Below are 16,147 nucleotides of genomic sequence, written 5' to 3'. Positions count from 1 at the left end.
CAGAGCTTATTTTCAGTCTCCAGTGAGACAAAGTTGTTGAAGTCTTCATAGCATATAGAGCTTGTTTTGAGACTCCAATGAGACAAGATGTGAAAGAACTCATATATTTGAAAGTCTTTTGCAAATGTAATGAAGTGATATTATGACCTAATAATATTCTTGTGGTAAGTCTTTGAAGGCAGGAACCATGCCTCAATTCTCATTTATTGCCCCACACCTCCCACCAATCCCTCCCCACCTAACAGAGGGCTTATGCATGGAAGGGGCTACATTCAACACCCATGGACCTTAGAACTTGAATATGTCTGTTAATGTTATGATCTGGAATATCTCCATTCCAAGCTTCTTTCCACTGGGCTTAAACAAAACATACTTTCGTCTTTTTTCCCCCAGAAAAAAGATCCAGTAGTCTTTTATGTGATGGCTGTCTACTGTGAGCCCCTTCGGGATATTAAAGTCATGACCCTCAACATGGCTGGAACATATTGTATTTGGCCCCAACTCTATGAGGGCCAGCACATCCCTGATCCTTCTTTCCATTTTTGGCCTCCCATTTAATTCCTTTCCAAGGTCTTTATACACAAGTCCGTATGAGGCCTCTAAATACATCCTAAATTCTGTAAGACCTCTGCAAATAAGATCTTACTCTCTGAAAACACCTGTATAATCATTCTCCTATGTAAGGAGGGAGCCTCTATATTTTTAGTTGTCTTCCCATACAGCAAACACTATTAATACCATCGTACTTTCTCCAGAGATGATATGGATTAGACCAAATGGAAAGTTACCATGGCTACCGCAGTGTTATTTTTGGTATGAGAAATTCATGCCAAGAGAAGCAGTATACATGGTCAAGAATTGGAGCTTTATTTCCTCTTTGCTATCAGGCAATCAATCCCAATTTAATTTTGAAACTCTAATTGCAACGGAAACTAATTATGAGCAGCAAGATCTGGAACCCCTAATTAAAGTGGGAGTCAATAAAGCGACTTGGCATTATCAACTGGGGCACCACTGGCAGGATGGGGGATTAGGTACAAGCAGATTTCTTTCCCAAGTAACTAGCTAAGCAAAACAAAACAGGGAGACTCATCTTGAGGGTGCAGTTGGCGAACCCTACGTTGGGACCGAGGGCTACAGTTTCCAGCGAGTGAGCAGCTCAGGCCTTCTCTCTGTGCTATGAAGACTTCGACAAACTGGGAATAGAGTAGGAAGTCCAGGTGGAAAGAAGGGTGTTTCTACCAATAGTCAACCACCGAGAGTGGCCACGGTGGAGAGATAGAGAGTGGACAAGCTGAAGGACAGCTGGACCCGACTACCCCATATATTAAGTGGCCTTTTCTATATATTATGTAGCCTTGGGGCCGTTAACTGCAGACAAACAGGTACCCAAACAGAAACTCATCCCTCAGACCCAGATATTTATAGGCTGACTCCCTCATACACCCAATGCTGAGTTGCACTTTACTGAATTAGCAGAAGTTGGCTTGTGGAAGGACTTCTATTAGAGTGAAACCCACTGCCAATCCCCGAAGTGCACCATACCCTTTGGGACCTCCCAGTCTATCTTGGAAGCTTTAAAATACTGTTAATGGCATGACTTCATCTGCCCCACACTTGAACGATCCATATTTAGGACAGAAACCACATGGACCTCGCATCACTTCACTGGGCTCCAGGACAGAAAGAGGCTCAAGTCAGGAAGGGAATGCTTCTAACCAATGATTAATTACTCATCCTCTGTCAAATTTCTTGACAAAGGGACAAAAATGAACACTCCTACCAGGGAGCAAAATCAGTGGAAGCTCACCCTTTTCCCATTCTGTATATTTTTAAACAGAAAGGTTTTCTCCCACTAACAGGTAGTTTTCCTGATATATTTAAAAGCATATTGAGGAAGAAAGAAGCAGAACATCATAACCCTGCTGCAGCCTTTTCAAAGGTAATGAATGAGCCAGTCCCACAGGAGAGGGAGCTCAGCTTCAGGGTGGGAAGGATTCCTTGAGAGCTTTCAGAGTCCAATTTCCCAGGAATAAACGAGGTCCGCAGTCAGGCTGGGGCCGACAGGCTTTTTCCAAGGCAGACAAACCCCAAGATCCACGAAAGCCTAAATTAATCTTAATTCCTAGTGCGTCACAGGCAGGCAAATAGAACACAGGCCTCATCTTGAATTAGCCAAAGGAGGTTCTCTGAATATTTTCATCAAAATAGTGTATTGACATATTATACAAAGCTCTTGGCACTGGTGTCTTATAACAAATGTTAAAATGTGGGCAGTAAAGACAACAACAGTTCTGAACCCCGAGATGTTTTGAAACCTGGCTGCAATTTGAAAGGAAATATTGTGTGGCTTCTGTATATTATGTACATTATTGATAAGTAATGGACCAGCAGCATAAACAGAGAAAAGGGCTCAGCCACCTTGTGTTCGTTAGAAATGAAGGAAGAGAGAGAAAGAGAGAAAGAAGAAAAATAGCTCTGTCTTATTGAGCTACTTTAGTAGGAAATTTCAGCCTACAGAGAACTGAAAGTGTCCTGAAAAACAGCTTCAGTCCAAAACAGACAAGGAGCCCTGTTCTGTGCCACTGGGCTCTGCTTCCAGGGGAGGTACACCACTAGGGGCTCTTGAAGACGCATCAGTCAAAGAAAGCACCTCTGTTTTTACAATCAGCAAGCTGCAAACTTTTATCTATTGCCCTTTAGGAAACTAATGCTTTCAGGGTCCCCCAAAAGATTGATAGATGTACTTTATTTCCAAACCAAACCTACCTTGACTCCAATGAAAGACTTGCGGTGATAGAAGCAGCACAGAGCTGCTGAGAGGGCGTGGAAAGCACTGCATTCCTTAGGCATCTTTCAGTCTTCAGTCCCGGGGACCACACACTTTCTTTAGGGTTAAAAGAAAGGGGGCTTCGGACGTTAAAGCCCTAGCCCACCACAGCAGCTGTGCTGTTTCTGCCCAGAAGTCAGGGAAGTCGGCAGCTGGGGGAGTGAGTCGGCTCCTTCTCCCAGGCTAGTCTGGGACTTTTCCCCTCTGCTGAAGCCAATACGATCCACTCGCTCAATTCTCGCAGGCTGGTGTCCAGCCTGCCATGCACACAGTGCCAGAAATTCTCATGTGACCAGACTTGCTTTCTGATGAAATTCTAACCCCTCTTAGAAGAGGCCTTGGGCTTTAGCTGTCCCCTCAATTTAGAGACCAGGCAGAAATCATTAGCAGCCCCTCTCCCCCGACCCAGCATTTCCTTCTGGGGCTGAACTGTACCATGCAACCTGCTCCTGTGGTTCTGTTTGCTTGTCACTCCAGCACCCAGAGGTTTAAGGAAGCAGGGTAAGTTGTACATTCACACCACCTTGTTATGAACAGAGGCTCCTTTGAGGAAAGGTGGTGGCCTAAAAGTGACTTTCCCTAGGAGCAATCCTGGATGTACTAAGTAACCCAGGCAGGATCCCTGTCCTCACTCTCCCAAGCCCACCTCCAGAGCTGTTTATTTTTAATTAAGATGCTCCTGGCAGCCAGTTTGCAGCTGATAACGTTGGCACAGCCATCACTACTGGCAAAGCAATATTGCCTTTTGGTGTTTAATTAGCAAGTCTGTCAGCAAACACCCTGAGCGCCCTATGCCCTCCCACCTGGCTGGGCAACCTGTTGGGAGGATGGGGACTGTGTACCCACTTCTGACTCAACTGTTTGTCCTACACCCTCCTTTAAATCCTTCACTTTAATTACTCATCACCACTCTGATTACCCACTTTGCGTAACCTAGATCCTGCACACAAACCTCGCATCCAACGAGCCAAGCAAGGCCCTCCTGGATTCCCTGCGATCTGAGGCCTCTACCCCTACCAACAGCCACATAACACCTTTAGGGAAAACTAACTGCTTTTCCTTTCATTCCAGTTATAGCGGATGCTCAACGAGTTCTTTTTTTTTTTTTTAAATCAAATCCAGGTTTCTGCCTGTAGCTCTTCCTCTCCTATCCTACTGCTCCAAATATTAACTTTTTGTGGCTTCGGCCTCAAACATGGAATGTGTCCTGAAGCCTTCTAAAACTTCACACAGGCAGAAACTTGTAATGAGGAAGAAACAAGATCTATTCAGTCCAGAAAGGAACAATACCAGATGAGACATGAGGGAGGTATGAGAAATATCCAACGGGATTAGCATCAAATCCTCAGGAGACCGTGGCCTTTGGACTAGGTCATGTCTGCCCACAAAAATAGGAAATTGTTCTGGGCCCAGTGAGCAGGTATGGAGAGCCACAGTCTCACACCCATGCAAGGGCAAGGGCCCGGCCTCATCAACCTGTCGACATGGGGATGGAGCTGCTAAGTGAGGCTCTATTGCCACAGCAAGTGTGGGCGATGACTTCCTTTCTTCTTTCCTCCCTCACTCATTCTCCTCTCTGACTCTGGAGGTCTGGTCTGCAGTCTTGATGGCTCCCGGGCCACAGAAAGTCCACCAGAGAACCTAGAAGGAAGCACCAAGGTGGCAGAACTCAGAAGGGTTTTCTGAGCTGGAAGAGCCCTTGAAGACTTTCTGGTCAGTGGGTCCCCACTGTCCTCCAAGGTCCAGTACTGCACCTGCGACGAAGCGTTTTCTGGCTTGCCCTCATTTCCGTTAGATGGAGTTCAAAGGGTAAGTCCGTGTGAGCAGCCAGGCCCAGGCCCCAGCAGTTCTGTGAGCATGACTCATCAATCAGGCCATCAGCCACCACAAAACGGGCCATTTTCACCTGGTATTCTCCTTGGAGAGCAAATAACAATTCCTTCAAGCTAAAAACCTCCCCAAGAGGCTAGACAGGCACCAACCCAGGCCTGAGAAAAGGGAGGGGAGCAGTGACTGAAATCCTGCACAGAAATTCGTGAGATTAGTCAGCCAAGAGACACCGAAGCCCAGACACCCTTCCCCCAGAAATCGTGAATGAAATGCATTCCTGAAAGTAATATGCAAATAACTCAGACATGTAAATCACATAGAATTACGAATAAAGTGCTCCACAGCCAGGGTAAAAACAAAACCAAAGACACTTAGGTCACTGTGGTACCACAGCTGTTGTTACCTGAGGATTTCTCTGTTTATTCTAAGAATATCTCCAAAATACCCAAAGAATTTGTTCCACTGGGATTAAATAATGACTAATCTTATTAGGTAACCATTTCCTAAGCATCTTTTATTTTTATTTCATACCAAAAATAATTTCTGAAGCAGCACTCAAAGGTTTTAATCAATTTTCTCCTGAAACGGTCAAGGAGAGAGACTAAAATAATGTGTTGTTTTTGTAACTAAAGATAATTGCATGCATTCTCAAAGTGCCCTTCACTGACTTGTTAAGCTTTTAAACGTTGCCTATTTATGCTGATCAATTCCTCCCATTCTCCCCACAATGATTATTCTAGTTACAAAGAAATAGAGGACCAGACTGTGTACCACTCAGCAGAGAACAAAGGGCTAGGGACTCCAACCTCAGACTGAAGAACCTGGTATCTGATCACATAGAAACACAAATAGATTTTTTAATGTCTTATAATTAAAGCTGTTACTCACACAGCCCCGTGAAAGGGCTGTGACCTGGGGCAGTGGGCCACTTTCTGATGATCTGGTGCATGGGATTTGGGACTCATCAAATTTGGATGCAGGGCTTTTTAAACACCATGCCCCTTTCGAGATAGGGGAGGGCATTTCTAAGGAACTCCCAGGGATTGAGGAAGGGAGGGACCCAGTCAGGCAGCTCTGAGCTCTGGAAAAGGTCCTACAGGGTGAACTCCACCGCCCTTCTGTGGCCACCTGGAAGGCTCGCTCCTTTGCACTGAGGGAAACACTTGTGATTAAAGCCATGGCTGGGAAGCCAGGTGGGTCCTTGAAGGAAACCTCCATTACCTCAGGTCAAATGTTGCCCACCCCCTAATTCAAAAAGAGGGTTAAAGTAGGCCGGAGGAAGACCCCTGCATAAGCACTGCCCTCAATGCCAGTTTTTCCTTGGGCAGCCCTAATACTAACCTGCCCTATTTGGTAACCATGGAAACAGGAGCTGCCTGCCAGCCATATTCAGCAGACACATGCTTCCTGTTGGCAGTAGCCCCTCAGCTGAGAAGGGCCAAGAGAGTGAGTGCAGAGTCCTTTTCCCAAAGCACCACAGCCCCTGCTAAAAGATCAGGCTCCCAGTGAGGTAGGCCCTCTCTCCAACAGGGCATGGAGGGAGATGGCAGCAGAAAGATATGCCTGCCAGGTACCTGCTTTTCAGTTTCAGCACATTTGGAACACAATACTGCCTATAACCCCAAACCCTCCCCAAAGCAGCCCAGAATCAGGGCATCAAGCCTTACACTGAGGCACTCTTGGGCTTTGTCAAGCGGCCCCATGGACAGTGACTCTGCCCATGGCTAGAGGACAGTGACTCACCCCAGGCTTTAAGGCCTGGCGCGTTCCTGCCCAAAGGGACATCAGTCAGGGGTGAACACCACTCATCGTGATCAGAACAGCTCAAAACATCTTGTGGCAACTACTAAGACCCTTTATCCTACTCCCTCTCCCCTAAAGATCAATGCTTTCTGGCTTTTTGCTTCCCCTAAACCCCAGTGATCTGGCTCTTGGTGAACAAAGACAGCTTTAATGAGCTAGGGCATGAGGCTGATGGAACCAGCTCCATCTTTCCTGGTGCCCTGGGAAGTAGGCCATGATTAGCCTGGACTTTGCCCCGCTCAGCACCAGCCTGGCGTCACAGTGAGGACAGCCTCTGCAGACTCGGCTCCGTGGAGAGCAGTGTGGCAGGTGCCTGGGAAGCCCTAGGCAGATAAGGGAGCAAGTTGATCCGCAGCCTTGCTTCTCAAGACTTCCCCAGCACCCACCCTATCTCTGCCTGATTCTGAACAAATAAGCCAGGAGCTCACACACCTTCCCACAAAGAGCCAGAGGGCCTGAGGGAGGAGAGCTGGGAAACCAGGGAGGACAGGAGGAGAGGACTTTGGGCAAGAGGTCAGCTCCTCTTCCAGCCAGGCTCACTAGCTACGGAAGCTGCCAAAGACAGTTCTACACATTTCCCTATATGCAAATCTGATTGATTTCTTGCTCCGAAAGGGAATGCAAACAAGCCTCAGTGGGAGGAGGGCAGGAAACAATGCCTGCGCTCTCTGGCCCCCTTTGTGTATTGCTGTGGACAAGACGTTCGCCTGCCCTGGTGAACACAGAGGGTACATTTAGGAGTGTGTGCTGTACGTATCCTGGTCTAACAGTTTCCCCAGATTCCTCAAGGGGATGAAAGAGTATGGCTGTTAAATGGCCTCTATCCGGAAGCAGTATTGATCTGCCTAGCACACAAACAAAGAGACTAAGTACAGTCTTCACAGCAGATTTCTCTCTGCTGGGCCTTCTGTCTTCCCTTACCAATTTCTGTTTCTCTAACTAGCTATTAAAATTGTATAACTGAGTAATGTGAAGCAAAATTAGGCACTGTGCCCTGTTTTGCTTTCTTACGCTATCACACACAATTCTGCCCCATTCACCTCTCTACCACTACCACCTAGTTCCTGGTGTCACCCCAGAAATCTTATATTATACAAGCTCAATTTTCTGCTTTTAGCATTAAGGCAAAAAGAAAGAAAAGAAAAAGAAAGAACACATACAGGACATAATCCCAAACTCTCAAATGGCAGACTCACTATCTGATGATCTTGGCTTTCTCTGAGATTCTATGAAAGTCATGGGCCCTCCTTCTACAGCAAAAGACACTTACTTGCAATGCTTTACAATTAGAACTTGTCCAACCCGCCTTATTATGTTGTTGTTCCGTTTTGTTCTGTTTTAGGCATTTAGCAGCCCGAAGCTGTGGGTATTTTTTTTTTTTTTTGAAACGGAATCTCGCTCTGTCGCCAGGCTGGAGCGCAGTGGCGCGATCTCGGTTCACTGCAACCTCTGCCTCCCAGGTTTGAGCAATTCTCCTGCCTCAGCCTCCCGAGGAGCTGGGACTACAGGCACATGCCGCCACGCCAATTTTTTTTTTTTTTTTTGTATTTTAGTAGAGACTTGGTTTCACCATGTTGGCCAGGATGGTCTCGATCTCCTGACCTCGTGATCCGCCCACCTCGGCCTCCCAAAGTGCTGGGATTACAGGCGTGAGCCACTGTGCCTGGCCAAAGCCATGGTTTTTAGTTTCTGTCTCTAGTGATAAGTGGAAAAGAAGGATGAGGAAGGGGCTTTTACTGGCCCAACCAGAAACAGAAACTAAGAACCCATTCTCCCTCTTGGACACCTCTGCTTCAGGGGATTCTTGCATCCACTGAAGCCCATCCATATACCCCTTGGAGTCTTATCCATCCAAGATGATTCACTACCTACTTCCCAAGATTCCTTTTCTTCTCCACTTACTATGCAAGCAATTACACCTGGAGCAATCACTTACTTCTCCCGCCATCTCAGCTCCTGGGTTTTCTTTGCTGTACACTTTTCTCTTTCCCTTTCCTTCCACTTTTGGTAGGCATGAGCTATGTAAGCAACTAACAGGCAACAACCACGAAGCCCTTCAGAGGTCCCTCCCATGCAGAGTGCTGCAGAAATGGGCAGAGGGGCATCTGCGAGGCCCTCTGGAGGCCTTACCAGCCAGGAACAGCTGCCTCTCTCCCATCTCCACTGCGCCAGTTCTCTGTCTCACAAGCACCTCTGCAAAATGGCATCTTCCAAAACTGAGCTGTGAGACAGACACCTGCTTGTCTTCAAAATGGCTCTATAACACACCCTGGAGGTAGGAGGCTAGAGAGCCAGGATGGGTTCCGGTCTTCACCACTAGCTAGCTGGGTGACCTTGGGGAATTAATTAACTTCTCTGAGGCTTAGTTTCCTCCCCAAACTTACCAACTTATTGTAAGCATCAAGTGAGGTATCACACGGAGGGCCTGGCACCCAACACACAGTAGGCACTCAACAAACATGAGCTTCCTTTCCCCTTCAAAGGAAGGGACAACAAACCCCATCTTCCCCACTGTACTCGCAGGGCACATGCCCACCCACACGCTGGGCTACAGGAACCACGCCTGTAGCCACGAGAAGAGAGTGGACACCCACCCATGCCATGAGCCACTGACCACTGGCTGGCTCCCAGCTGGTATACTTAGGAGCTGGTATAATAAGGAGACTTCTAAAAGCTTTTCACCTTAAAATATATGTTACTCATTAAATTCTAAAACTGCTTATTAAAATACCACATATGGTTTTAATCATACTTGCTCAGATGTCTCAGGATTTTCTACTCCAGAGTCTCTGTCACGTTAGGAGTTAACAGGCAGCAGGTGTATCCACAGCATCTGCTCACATGATCCTAACCCAGGGGACTCCTGGGTTCATCCACAACTACCAGCTCTCCATGTACCACCCTTGTCTGAGCCAATCTGACTGAGGATCTTGTGGGCCCCCTCTGCCTATGGGGCCTAGGTGGTACCTTTCCTTTCCCATTGCCTTGGGACCAAGCTGGTTGCAGAATTGGACTTCAGCCTCAGTCCTGATTGGATGCCCTATAGGATCTTCACTCCTCCAGCCCCACCTCCCCCTGCCCTGGCCCTGCAATTCAGCCCTGGGAACAGATCTTCCACATGTGTTTAGCATTCCCAGAGAACCACCTCTCACATGCCGACTCCTTCATACTTCCCTGGCCTGTATTACTGGGTTGTCTGATACCAACCAATTCTAGAACTACAACCGTGTCTGGTATAGCTCCTCAGATGCTGTGACCCCTCTGCCCTCTCTAGACTTTCTCTCTGTGTCCTCCCAGATACTGCCTTCTGCCTAGATCTCCTTCTCTCAAGTCCCTAATGGCAGGAATCTGCCAGAGTTACAGTGCATTCTTCTAAAGCCACCCATCCCTATCTCCACCTAGAAAGGCTGCCAAGTGGCTGAGTGGATGAACCTGCCTGCAAGGATGAACAAGCCTAGGAAGCCTAGGAACAAGCCTAGGAAGGCAGGAACCTGGGGCAGAGGGCGGGGTCTGTACCAGGTGAGAGGTGGAGTCAGGAGTAACCCCACCCATTCCAGTCTGGAGAGAAAATGGTCTTATCAATTGCTTTTCTGTTGTCAAGCAAATTCTAGCCATGTAAACAAAATATTTCAGTGGGAAAATATCTCTTTTTCATGGTCATAAGCTGATCATGGGCATTACCATCTGAGTGACATACTGGATAATTCTGCATCCTGCCAAAGTAGCTGTGAGAATCAGTCCAGACGAGGAGTTTTGAACCTAGGGGTGGACTGGGGCTTCCATGGGCCACTAGAAACTGTATACAAATTGTTGTGTTCATTGAGGAGAGGGGTTACGACTTTTAACCAATCTCAAAGAGTCACATGACCAAAAAATTCCTTCTGATCCAGAAAGACTTTCAGTGGCGTGTGGGAAGGGAGGTGAGAATACCCTGGTGGTCACAGAAGTGAGTAAGGACCAATAAAGCATCCTGGCTGGCCACCTTGCACACACCCGGGCTGTAGCAGGGATGTAGCTGGTAACAGGAGGGGATAGATAGCCTTGAGGCAAGTAGTATTGCAGTTCCTTATGGCCGCTGGAGCAGCTTTAACCAGCACGGGAACCCCTTCACTCAGTGGGTAGAAGGACCTTGTTTGCATATAATACTTAGGACAGAAAATTGGAAGAGCTACAAGTTTGACTCTCAACAAGCCCTCCTCACCATGGACTTCAGAGATGCCTTGAAGCCTGCAGCAGTCACAGACATCGTTTCACCTCACTCACCCTGTGTGAAAGGTCCCCAGAAGCCGCATTGTTTTTGTTTGTTTGTTTGTTTTTGAGACGGAGTCTCACTCTGTCACCCAGGCTGGAGTGCAGTGGCGCAATCTCAGCTCACTGCAACCTCCACCTCCCAGGTTCAAGTGATTCTCCTGCCTCAGCCTCCCGAGTAGCTGGGACTACAGGCACCTGCCACCATGCCTGGCTAATTTTTGTATTTTTAGTAGAGATGGGCTAATTTTTGTATTTTTAATAGAGACACGGTTTCATCATATTGGCCAGGCTAGCCTTGAATTCCTGACCTTGTGATCCACCCTCCTAGGCCTCCCAAAGTGCTGGGATTACAGGCGTAAGCCACCATGCCCGGCCAGGAGCCAGCATTTCTACAGAGAACTTTTACCATAGTGTCCTATTTCATACTCACACTAGGAGAGGAGTATTACTATCTCCATTTCACATGTGGGATCAAACAGCTCTTAAAGTTAATGATTAAAACAACAATGAATCAGAATGGCTGGCTCTATCTGGTGTGATGAGGGAAGCACGGAGAACACCTGGTCACCAGAAGTGCTTTATCTTATGCAAATCTGAAAGGCAGACCTCCCTCCAACAGAGGGACAGATACTCTTGGCAACACAGACAGCAGATCTCATCTGCAATAGTCCATCAGAGGTCCTATTCCGCTCACAGCTGAAAGGAAAGGGCAGGGCTGGGACAGATGGATGCTGACGTCAGAATCTGAGAAGAACCAGGAGGCAACAAAGGCTTGCTGCACAAGAAGGGCTAAGGGACCGCCTTTGTCACATGGAAACACAAACAGTACCCCTTCCTCTACAGGAAGAGGCCAATTCAGAGGGTTCCGTGCATGGAAGGACCTCACTGACTGCCGGCCAGTTTCTTCACTTCCTAACGTAGTCGACTGCCAAGCACAATGCTGTCTGCAGGAGTGACATCCAGAAGGTCAATATTTGCCCTTCCTGGTGCCAAGGTGGGGACAATAAATTCCTTTGCCAGTGGCTCAAGGATTTGGGTACGCCTTGCAGTGTATATCCAAATGGGTGGAAGGGCTGGGTGGAGGAAGGGAGAATTACTAGGGAGAGCAGCAGAAACCCATCTGGGTAACTCTCCAGGAACACCAGGACTCCCGGTTGGGTCACTTGTGATAAGATGTGGGAATCCGTCCAAGGACAAGCTATAGATGGGCTGGGGATCCACAGCCCCTCTGGACACCCCCACCCCCTGCCCATAACTTCTCTGTAACAGCAGCAAATCTGGCAAACTTGGAGGCAATGGGTATCCAGTACATAAACCAGGAGGGAGATAAACTAGGGAAAGACGGGAATAGGACTTGAAAAGATTTTTTTTTTTTCGTAAAACTTAGCATTCATGTCTCAACATTTTATATATGTATCCTGAATAGAGATAATAGAAATATAGCAGAATATACTTCTGATCCTAAAAATGTAGCGGGTGGGGAATGGTATAGATAGTAGGTGGTGGCTATTATATTTAAAAGCTTTACTGAGTAGCATGTGTATTCATCCTTTTAATGGATGTGTGAGCCAATCAGAATACAGAACACTGAATGGTCCAAGAGTAAGCAGGTGAATGACATGAGACCAAACAGAGTCCTTCCCTGAGACTTTTCAAACTAGGGCTGAGAGAGACATCCCCTTTTCCCCTTGGACCACAAGCTTTAAGAATATAAGCCTAGAGCAGCCCACAGCCAGGCCCTCACTGCATAAAGAAGCTGATGGAAGAGAATGCGGTCAAAGTGCTGAGAGAAGCAGATGCAAGAGACTAAGGTCCTAAAAATGTTTTCCTTCCCAGAAGTAGTCATCATCCCAGGCCACGCCACCCCTGCCCTTCCCAGAGGTAAGTTTCCTAGCTCACACCATCAATTTGGGTTTACAGGCTCACCTTATCAGTGTAAGATTAAAACTTGAGATGGAGATGTAACATACTGTGTCTGGCTCTGTTGGAGATTATATGTATAAAATGTGATCTCTGTATCTGAGAAATGCCACAAGGAGCCAATATGAACTGATGTTACATGAAAACATGCATATTATACACCCATTAATAACAGGGTTGTACACTCATGTGTCAGCAATGAATGGAAATTAATGGTGTTTTGCAGTCTATTCCAGGGACTTCCATGGAAATAACTGAGTTGTCTTGAGTTTTCAAGGATAACGATACATGAATTTGCCTCTAGGAAGAGGGAGAGGGATTCATGTTGTGGGAATGTACCGTGCCACTGGTGTAGGGGTGAGTTCTGCTCCCACACCCAGCACCTCCCAGCCAGGGGAAAGCACAAACCAACTGCATTCTCAGCCCTGCTTATGTGGCATCAGCACCATCCGCAGCTCTTGGAGGATGTTTCCAAAAGGCTATTCTGCTATGTGGAAGGCCACGGGACCCAATTTAGAGATATTGGCTGAGACATTCCCTTACTGAGGCCAGGTGAGCTTTTCACGGTACAGTCACCTGCGAGGGCAACCCTCATGACTTCTTTCCAGGTCAAAGGACAGGACGTTTACATCATCTCCAAATCACATTCAAATCTTCCCAAATGTGCTCCTTAGACAGTCCTTAGGTAGACACGGCCTGGAAATTTGGGAGCCCCTGCTCTCAGTCTGTGTGGGCCCATAGGGGTTTCCTTCTCCCCTTGCTATTATTCTACCTACCCCAGTAAGAAGCCCTAGCTCCAACCCTGTCCTCCAGGGTTCAGCAACTGAAGCACTCATTAAAATGACTAGTGCCCTTGTCTGTTGGCCTCATGACCCATGTCTTATTGTCATCATTGGAATGCCTGAACATGATAGAGGCCCAATGAACATTTGGAGATAGCTCAGGGATTCTCAACCTGGGGTCCACAAACACCCAGAACTAAGATGTGCAGTAAGTGTGCATGCATATTTCTAGAGACGTGGCTCTTGTTCATGGTATTTGCAAGAAGGTAGAGGCCCTTCCCTGTCTCCCCAAAAATAGTTCAGAACTGCAGAGGCGTGAGGGATGACAGGCCACACAGAAGTCATGCTCCTCACCAGGTGAGCCAGCCTTGCCAGCCTCTGGTTGAATTAGGGCTGCTTCCCACTTTGGCCCTGAGAGTCATTTTATGGCCGGGCGCAGTGGCTCACACCTGTAATCCCAGCACTTTGGAAGGCCGAGGAGGACGGATCATGAGGTCAGGAGATCAAGACCATCCTCACTAACATGGTAAAACCCCATCTCTATTAAAAATACAAAAAAATTAGCCAGGCGTGGTGGTGGGCGCCTCTAGTCCCAGCTACTCAGGAGGCTGAGGCAGGAGAATGGCGTGAACTCAGGAGGCGGAGCTTGCAGTGAACCAAGATTGCACTACTGCACTCCAGCCTGGGTGACAGAGCGAGACTCCATCTCAAAAAAAAAAAAAAAAAAAAAAAGGAGTCATTTTACTCTCTCAAACTTTGAAATAGCTGGGATTCCAAACTGGGAGAGGCTTCCAGAATGCAGTAATTCCCAACTAACTCACACCACCCGTACTCTGTTCAAGTAATCCTGAAACCAGGAGGTAAGGGGACTTGACTCTGTTCTGTCAAGGCTTTCATGTAGAGACCATGAGAAGACAGAGAGGAGGGCACTGAACCAGGATGGACTCAGCTGGACCACACAGACCCCTTCCAAATACACCCACCTGGGCCTGGTAAAAATAAGAATCCAGCTGAAGATTGGTGGTCACAGGAAACAGTCCATCAGCTTCCTTATTTCTTCTGTACAAAAAGCTCTTTTGAGAGTGTGAATGGGGGCTTTATATAGTAAGTTCTCATCCACAGGCTAATAAATATGTGAAATGGCTTCTCAGACCAGGTTCCTGCAGCCTGGACACTGAGGTCATTCAAGAAACAATTAGATGCCATCTGGAGAGGGCTGGGACTTGAAAGGAAATTGCCTTGAAGGGCCAAACAGCATGTTCTCATTCCCAGGGTCTGACACATCCTTATCTTCATTCACATAAAGGACGGATGGAGCTCAGCCAACAAATCCACACTGGGAGCGTAGAAGGAACCAAGGCTGCAGCAATTAATAAAAGCTTAAGGATCAGGAGAATGCGCACTTCCAGCCTGCCCCAAGTAAACGGATCCCTGCAACAAATTTCTCCGTCGACTGCACTTGCATACTCAGGCAGAGCACCTTGCCATAACCCAGCCTTGGCCTCACCAAGCTTGGGGTTTTCAGAGTTTTAATATAAAGCAATGAGAAGAGAGTTACGATTGCTTCTGGCCTAGCACTTTACAGTATATGATGAGCAACCAGATCTTTACAGTATATCATGACTTGGTTATGTCACATAGAGTTAGCATTTCCAGAGGTGTCACAATCCACTCCACTGCAAGGAACAGGCCCACAACTGAGAACCCTTACTTCAAGGATTGACTCTCAATTTTTTCCTTATTTTTAAATGAAAATTTAATGTCTTTTCTACATTAAAAACAAGTCTCTTTAAATGTAAATGCAACTATTGGGCAAGCTGAGCTTAAAAGTAAACTTTGCTAAAGAAATAAATATGGATTTAGATAAACAAGAGGGGATTATTTGTGTTTTAAGTGTTTTTGCAGCTTTTAGTCTCTTAAGTAGCAAAAGACCCTCTGGTACAGTGGTGCTCAAAGCGTGTTCCACAGGCTGATCTGCAGGCTGGGGGGGTCTTCTGGGGGTCTGAGAGGTCAAAACTTATTTTCATAATAATACAGAGACATTTTTTGACTGTTTCACTGGGTTGACATTTATACCGGTAGTGCAAAAGCTATGATGGGTGAATTCCTGGTGCCTCAGCACAAAGCAAGACGGAGGCACCAAACTCTACCAGGGGCCATTGCACTCTTGACTCCCATTGGCTCAAACAATTGAAGAAAAATAGCCAGTTCCACCTAGAAGTCTTTGATGAAGCAGTGAGAATTACTCACTTTATTAAATCTGGGCCCTCGAGTACATGTCTCTTTAGTATTCTGTACAATGCAACAGGACATGCACAGAAAACAATTCTGCTGCGTTTCCAAGCACAGAGTTTGTGTGAAGGAAAAGCCACTGTGCAATTGAATCGTGGGCTCAACTAGCTGCTTTTTCATAGAGCACAATTTTTGCTTCAAAAAATGTCTGACAAACTTGGTTATTCAGACTCGGGTATTTATTTGGCAGCCATTTTCTGAAAAATGAACAAAGTGAGCCTGTTACTTCAAGGAAAATAACAGACAGTGTTTGTTGCCAATGAAAAAATTCCAGGTTTCAAGTGAAAATTAGAATTTGGGAAAACTTGTATTCACCACGAGTTTGACAGCTTTCCAATACTTTAATCATTTTTCTGATGAGATCGGTGGTCATATTAATGAATGTGAGTTTTGCTATTACATAGTGAAATATGTAACATTTATAAGATCTGCATAACTC

At 46.7% G+C, this 16,147-nt stretch overlaps 1 protein-coding gene across 5 annotated transcripts in view; it reads right to left on the bottom strand.

Annotated features, from left to right (window-relative positions):
• BCAR3 (BCAR3 adaptor protein, NSP family member) overlaps window positions 1-16,147 on the bottom strand; it is a 281,997-nt gene that overhangs the window by 49,223 nt on the left and 216,627 nt on the right. The window contains exon 1 of one of the 5 annotated variants that reach the window (XM_054475882.2): window positions 2,770-14,715. The exons of the other annotated variants lie outside the window; for them this stretch is intronic. Within the exon in view, the coding sequence (XP_054331857.1) occupies window positions 2,770-2,853 (84 nt within the window). The 5' untranslated portion in view covers window positions 2,854-14,715. Of the gene's footprint in view, window positions 1-2,769; window positions 14,716-16,147 lie in introns of those variants that run through there. 5 annotated transcript variants of the gene reach the window in all.

This window comes from Pongo pygmaeus, chromosome 1 (assembly GCF_028885625.2).
Source record: "Pongo pygmaeus isolate AG05252 chromosome 1, NHGRI_mPonPyg2-v2.0_pri, whole genome shotgun sequence".
Lineage (NCBI taxonomy): Eukaryota > Metazoa > Chordata > Mammalia > Primates > Hominidae > Pongo > Pongo pygmaeus.
This window is presented reverse-complemented; position numbering and strand designations above follow the sequence as displayed.